This window comes from Diospyros lotus, chromosome 2, assembly GCF_014633365.1.
Source record: "Diospyros lotus cultivar Yz01 chromosome 2, ASM1463336v1, whole genome shotgun sequence".
NCBI classification, from domain to species: Eukaryota; Viridiplantae; Streptophyta; class Magnoliopsida; order Ericales; family Ebenaceae; genus Diospyros; species Diospyros lotus.
The window spans coordinates 6699534-6707751 of NC_068339.1; the positions used below are offsets into that span (position 1 = coordinate 6699534).

The 8218-nt window shown below is 32.5% G+C and overlaps 1 protein-coding gene across 1 annotated transcript; it reads right to left on the reverse strand.

Moving 5' to 3' along the window:
* Positions 1-972: 972 nt before the first annotated feature.
* LOC127793950 (cytochrome P450 736A117-like) lies at positions 973-3515 on the reverse strand. Its single transcript, XM_052324776.1, has 3 exons — positions 2902-3515; positions 2294-2698; positions 973-1672 (listed from the first exon to the last, which is right to left on the reverse strand). The coding sequence occupies exons 1-3, from the start codon at positions 3424-3426 to the stop codon at positions 1061-1063; spliced, it is 1542 nt and encodes a 513-aa protein (XP_052180736.1). The 5' UTR covers positions 3427-3515; the 3' UTR covers positions 973-1060.
* Positions 3516-8218: the final 4703 nt, after the last annotated feature.

Here is an 8218-nt window from a genome sequence, read left to right on the forward strand (position 1 = left end):
GATGGCGAGGCTAGGCCAACGGCCATGGGAGGGGAGAGGAGAGAAGCAGGGGTGGGGGCAATGGCCCACTTTGCAAATTTGCAAAAGTGGGCGTGGGCAATTTTGACTTTTTACTCTTTTTCTGTAAATTTTTCTGTGACTCTCTCTGACTCTGTAGCAGAGCTCATTGTCTAGAGCCCCACAACTCTTGAGCTAGCCTTGCAAAAGCCGAGAGACGAGCTGGTGAATCGAGAGCTTCGGCGGCAACGGTGGCTGGCTTTTCCAGCTAGTTCGAGTGTCGAGGAGCCATTTGACAAGAATGAAGAGTATGGAAAGAAGGGAGAAGGAAATGGGATTTGACAACAATGGAGATGCTTTCTGCTCTGTAAATGAAGACATGCTCACGTCTTCTTAGCGTTACGTGATTTGATCTCGTTCAAACCAAGGTCTGTCCAAATTAAGAAGACAAACACTATTTTGTTTAATTAATTTTTATAATACATTAGTTCTATTTTCAATATAAAAATTAATTTTGTTTACCATTATATTTATGGACAATTTCAATTTCAATAATAGTGCTGGCCAAGGTCCCAAAATATCTTCACCTGAAATAGAATATACGCCTATCTAGGACCACATAATCCAATAATAGAGTCCCTAGTGTATATATATGGCGTGTGTGACTAATTATCTAGTGTTCCGAAATGTGTTATGAGAGAATTTAGTGGTATAGACTAAAAGTTAAATAAAAAGTTCGATGACTTATAAATTAAAGAAAATGTTGAGTTTAGAAAACGTGACAGGTTTTAAAATTTGTTAAATAATAGTGGTAGTGACTAAATAAAAAGTTGAATATTCAATTAAAAATAAGGTGAAATTTTTAAGTACTTTTTTTTAATAATTTACCCTAATTTTAAAAACATAAACTACTTTAATGATTAATTTTTTTATTGATAAAACTTAAAGTAACCACATTATTTTAATAAAAAATAATTAAGTAAATTAATTTTTATTTGTATAAAATGACGATGATCTAGAAACATTAGAACATGTTATAGAAGTAAAACATGCATATACAACGCTAGACAGAAGCTAGTGATACAATAGCTAATAGAGGCATCTTCTTGTGAACCGTCATCCCAGCACTTTCACTCAAGTCCAACTCGTCTTCTCTTGCTCCACCAGGTAGGGCAAAATCAAATCTGAAGACCAAATTTGCCAATGCAAGTTCATCCACTGCCGTGGCGAATTGGAGTCCTGGGCAACCTCTTCGCCCAGCGCCAAATGGAATGAACTCGAAATGATTTCCTTTGAAGTCTGTTGAACAATCCAAAAACCTTTCTGGCTTGAACTCTTCAGCCTCATCCCATATTAGTGGATCCCTTCCAATCGTCCAAGCATTTATATATACTTGTGTGCCAACTGCTATATCATGACCCATCACTTTGACATTTTGGGTTGATTCTCGAGGAACCAGTAAAGGCAATGGAGGGTGTAAACGCAAAGTTTCTTTTATCACAACCTTCAAGTATGGGATTTTTTCTATGTCCAACTCAGTTACACCTTGCTTGCCCTTGCCCGCTTCTCGCACTTCTTTCTTTAGTATTTGCATAGATTTAGGATTTCTTAAAAGTTCTGTCATAATCCATTCTAAAGCTGTATATGTAGTATCGGTTCCAGCTGCAAACACATCCTAAAACATATACAAATATAATTGAGAAGAGTTAAACGTTAATGACAAATAAAAATTATTAATTTGACTATAATATTAGTGAATTTGAAAGTTGGTAGACAATAACAATGTCAAGATTTAATCTCATTAAGTCGGGTTCTAAATTCCATATCAGTGTAATTCAATCTGATATTCTCCATAAATTTATTATTTTCGTATATAATATCTAACTATTTATTTTATATTAATTTATTTTAAAAATATTTGCTAAATAACATTTCTCATATGTAATCCACAAAAACTTTTATCAGGTCTTTAAGTAGAAGAAAAGAGTTGATATATAGGCCCCCAAACAAATCCTATAGATCCAGTCAATGTATATATACACCCACATACACATTTAGATGCTATTTATAAATAAAATGTCTCATTAATATTTATAGCACACGAAAAATATTTATTTTTGAAAATATTTTATTTTAAAATTACTTCCATACACCAAGAATGCTAGTAGAAATAGAAATGCTAATTCATCTCTAAAAATTATTATTAAAATAATGTAATAATGAAATTAAAATTTTAAAATATAACCATTTTAAAGTTGTAGAATAAACTACTACTACCGGAGAGCCTAGGCCATACCAAGATGAGAGCTTTGATGGTATCATTATGAAGAGGAAAGCCAACAACTCCAGCCCTCTGAATTTGAAGCAAAATATCCACAAAATCAAGTCGACTGTCACCTTCAATCTTGAGACCTCTATATCTCTCACTTCCCTCCGCATGCTCTTGAACCACAAGGTCCAAAAAAGTATCAAGTACCTTAGCAACCTTATCTGCTCTACCATACCACCCATTCAAATGGCCAATCCATCCAAGCCATGGAATGTAGTCCCCCACATTGAACACACCCAACAGCTCCACTAACTCCCCCAAAAGCTCTTTAAAGCTCTGCCCTCCGGCGACGTCGCCGCTGTACTTCCTCCCTAGCGCGACACTGCACACTATGTTATTTGTATGCTCCGCAAGTATTTCACTTAGATTCACCTGTCGAAAGAAACATGACACCCAAAATGATGAATATATCATCTTACTTTAAATGAATTATACGACAACCATATAGAGCAGAGACTTGTATACGTGATAGATAAATCTATAATATAATTAATAACTGATTAAACTCAAAACATATATCCTGGAGATAGATAAACTAAATTCAAATTTCATCCGATTCTAATTAATAACATTACCACTGATGAAGAATCGGCACAACAAGATTGTTTGATCTTGTCAATTAGAAGGGCAGTTTCTTCTTCTCTCACGGCGCGAAAAGACTGCACTCTCTTGCTGCTGAGAAGCTCGAGCACGCATATGCTTCTGATCTGTCGCCAATACTCACCATAAGGAGCAAAAGCTATGTCCTTGTAATTATACAAAATCTTGCGAGCGATGGTGGATTTGGGCCTGTTTGAGAAGGCGAGATCATTGGTTTTCAAGATTTCTTGAGCTGCCTCAGCGGAGGAGACGATAAGAACTGGGACGCTGCCAAGATGAAGCAGCATCAGCGGCCCATGCTTTAGAGCCAGTGAATGGAGCGAGCGATGGGGAAATATGCCGAGCTGGTGCAGGTTTCCGATTATGGGAAGCTTTGGGGGAGACGGTGGCAGGTTTTTTCTGGGATTTCGAATGGTGCTTAACCATTTGATCAGAAGGAAGATGAAGAAGAGACAGGGGGGAAGAAGAACGTAGTAGAATTGATCTCTCATCGACCACATATCTGGGTTCTCTCGACTCGAGGTGGAAGAGATACCTCAAATCGTGGATGCAATGTCAATTTATATATAAATCCACATATCTGTGAATCAGTTATCTCTTGCCTGGAGTGTTAGCAAAATTTCAATTTAATCAAAATAATTGAATTGAATGGATCAAAACTATTGTTTCCATTGGATTCAAGTTAAGGTTGGTTTGGTCTAGTTTGATTTTACAATTTCACAATTTCAATTATGTTGATTTGATTTAATTTTTATATTAAAAAATTAAAATAACTAAATTGATCGAATTCTTAAATAATTAAAATATTATTTAATTAATATTGCATGTTAATCAAATAAAACACAGTAATTATTCATTCAATTTTATGAATTAATTAACTAATATTGTACTCAAGTAGTAATAATGTGAAAATCAACTACACTCTATTATGAAAATTAATTGACTATTATTGTTCATTATTTAAATAATAATTGAATTATTTGCTTACAACCGTTAGATAAATAATAAATGAAGGATTTTTTAAATCTCTTAAAATAATTAATTAATTTTTATTTACCAAATAATATTTAAAATTACTCACATAATTTTATTATTTATTTAAGTAAATGAGAAACTTTATTCTGAGTGAGTTACTTGAATAATTTTAGATTTTGTCAAATTTTTTGACTTTTTGGCTTGTTCAATTTTTTTATTTTTAATTTTTTGATTGATTTGATTTCTTTTTATATTTGTTTAATTTTTTTATTTTTAATTTATTTAATTTTTATATTTATTCAATCAATTTAATTTTATTTTTTCACACAATTTCAACATTTCTATCTATTCAGTCAATGTCACCCGTACTTATTCGTCTTTCTGACAAAACAGTCGAAAAGCCCAGTGGAGAAAAGTCCAATATTGCGACAAAATATCATAAAGAGCCCAGTTTGGTTTGCTTTCTTTATGTCACGTCTTTTCTTTTGTATTCATGTGAGTCAGTCGTATTTTAGTAGCTATAGTAGAATATTACACTTTGGGCCATAAATCTTGAAAATTCTCATTTATGCCCTCAATTAAACCCAAATCGTTTGAGAATTACATTTTTAGAAGCAAAATTAGAATAATTGTGAATTGGGCCTCTTTTCATTTTTTCTTTGAAATTAAATTTTTAGAAATTAAATTCTCCAAAATACGAAATTATGTAAAAATTTGGGTCATTACAACATGTGTTTCTTTATTTACACTACTCATAATCTGTTCTTATTTTTGACAATTACCCCCCCCCCCCCCCTCCCCCATGCCACGTGTCTTTCTTCGTTTCTTGGCACTATATTTCACTTTCGTTTCTTATTTGATTTGAATGATAAGAAGACTCCAAAACTCATTTGTTTCGAATTTAGTAGCCTGAATGCATTTTTACAAGAGTTAACAGTGGAACTTTTGTGTGAATTGTGAGGCCAGTCATTTCACTTATATCCAGTTCTTCATTTTTAGCTCCATCAGGTAAAGTAAAATCAAACTTAAACATTACTCATTAATAGCCATTGAGAGAATTGAGTTCCTGGACAACCCAACCCCTTCTGCCAGCACCAAATGGAATCAACGCAAAAATGATGTCCTTTCAAGTCTATGGCATGGCATTATTTATTTAGAAACCTACCTTTCTGCTCTGAATACTACTTCTGGCTCATCCCATATCGATTCATCCCTTCCAATTGCCCAAGCCTTTATCAACACTCGTGTCCCAACTGCTATGTCGGTGTTCATTACTTTCACATTTTAAGTAGATTCCCGAGGAATTAGTAATGGGACTGGAGGGTGCGTGCAAACGCATGGTTTCTCTAATCACAGCTTTTAGGTGTGGGATTTTTTTCTAAAATAATATATATATATATATATACTTTCTAAAATAGAATATAAACATTTTCTATAAAAAAAAAAATCTGAATAATGAATATCCTGTGAACATATATATTTTGAAGAGAAACGAACACAAATACAAGTTTCTATATTAACCATAGAAATTGCATAAAACATGTTCAAAATTGCATAACAACTATATACAAAAACACTTACATCAGAGACTCTCCATGGTATCGTAGTTTTACTGTTATTAGCATCCCTCAAGACACGCATTCTAGAAAATTATCGAGACAACAAATATAAAGGTTTCAGTACTTTCTGAATACTAATTTCAACAAACTCATTACCTAGCTCTACTCCCCCTACAGACTTGATCGGATCAATGGACACAATGATTGTCTCAATAACAATGTGACAAGGTATTCGTCCATTCATCAAGTGAACAAATTTACTAATTTGTCATATCATACAGAATAATAAGAATTATTTTTTTTCTTATATGTAGGAAAAGTGCTTCCACATCTACATATTGAAAAGAACAAAAAATCTTAAAGTTTATTTCAAAAAGGTCGTTCCTAAAAAATATGAGTTTTGGGCTATAAATTCATAAATGTGAATCATAAAAAAGATAAAGGGATTAATAATGAGAGTTAAAATAGTTTCCGCACTCATACCCCTCTCACACGCAAGCAGTAACCTATACAGATATCTAATTTCGATTAATTTGGGACTACATTTCTATGTATGAAAATGTTTATAGAATCTGCATCATTTTGTGGTGCTGCTTAAAGAAATAGGGTTGCATTTTTCCTTTCTGTTCATGGAGCTGTAAATTTGGGAATTGGTCTCTTATAATCGGTGTTTGTTTGTTTAATAATTATATGCATAACATATATAGTTTCCGTTCTTTTTTTCTTTTACGTCATGGCAAGAGAAAGGTTTGATATTTAAGAAATATTGTATTTGTTATCATATCTATGATATATATGTATGATGCCTAATAATTAATCTAATGGGTGTCACATGCAGGTGCGCCACCACTTAGATCATGTCATTTCTAAGTCTAACAATACCTTGTTACATTTCTAACAATACCCAATACTTTCAAGTGTTATAAACAAACAATAAAAGATAATGTCGTGAAGTTCTTACAACCAGGCCATAACTCTGTTTCTGTTTTCTCCAACAATTCTTAGAATCTCGTAGCTTCTTTACTACTTTTAACATTGTGTATGAGAACTCCATGTCTATCATGTATCATTCCCACCATATCATCTCTAATATTACATTCCCGATCTTGAAATTCTTCTTGACTATGATGAGGTACATATAGCTCTCCATGAACCGTCTATATTATATAATTAGTGTCAAATCCATTCAGAATGAGGTGTTCCTCCACAACATCTCGTTTATGAAAATATTTGTTAACATATTTAATACACGGACAATATATGCTTGCCCCAGGAGCCTTATGTCTATAGACAAATTGAAGGAACTCTTGAATTCCTTGTTCGTATCGAGGATCTATTATGTTCGATATGTTAATCCAACTCTTATTCAGCTCTATTAGAATAATTTATATATCAAACCTGATAAGAATAAGGATTCAATTAAATAAGAGAAACAACTTGAATTAAGAATAAGGATTCAATTAAAATAATTTGAATAATTTATATATAATTTTTTTATTATTATTTATTCAAAATAATATTTTTTTGGCCTGCACTTTAAAGTTTGATCACTGAGAATGATTCAAACACTCAGTAATCATTTGTAATTTTCTTCAACTATATTACTTCATACTCTTTTGTTTTGGTAAATTATTGTCCATAATTTGCTAAAACGCCAAATTCTAATTTCACTAGACTAAGATCAATTACATAAACTTAGTTTGTCAATTATCTCTATTGATCTAAGACCAAGTACATATGAAGACTAATCATTTGTCAAAAAAATATCTAACAATGAGTTTTTCATTTTAACATATGTACTGAATTAACCATTTTTATCCACGTGTGTAAAATATGTATATAGAAACATTTTTTGGGGGGGAGGGGGGGGCGCGCGGGGAGGGCACTCGGATGCTAAAGAAAAATTTGTTATAAGTATCCAAATAAAACAAAGAGAAATAGCTACGAAAACGAGAGGCAGCCATGACAGTAGTTTACGAGCAACCTCGTTTGCTGATCTTTGTAGCCAGAAAACTCGGAGTCCCCCCAAAGTTTCTAAACTTCATTTTTAAACTAGAGTATCTTTATATGGATGTACATATATTCGCCCACTCAAACAATTACTAATTTTTCTTTATACTCCAAAATTTTCTTTAGGCTCCCTTTTACCAAAATTGTTGGATCTTCACTGACTAAAAGTAACCATGAGGTTGATAAAGGCCCAATCATAGGATATGAATGTCCTATGCTGTGCGCTGCCTAAAATCCCACGTCCCCTTAGCTTGTGTGGATGGGAGAAATCAAGAATTAAAATTCAATTTCAGATTTTTGTAGAAATTTTTCTTATCCGAAAAACCAATACATGAAATGAAATTATACCTAGACTAGACTTTCACTTGCTAAACGATACAAATGTAGGGCTTCTAATACTCTTTTAGTTTTAGGTTTAATTCTTGTGTCTAAATATTTTTTTAAATTTGTTGTTGGAATCATTTAATGATTTGATCGACCTTATACCTGTAAAAAAAAAAAATAAATAATAATAATAATAATTAAAATGCACCCAACTTAGAGCTGCTTTAAGAGTCACTTATTAATTGTTCATAACTAACAGCTGCCATGAACGACTTTAGTCAAAACTATAATAAAGTAATTTCGACATTTAAATTTTTGGCATCCTGTCTTATTGATTTCTTCCCATTCGATTCAGACTTATAACAGATTCAGATTGGTTTAAAATTTTTAATATTTTAATTAATGTTGGTTACAACATCATTCT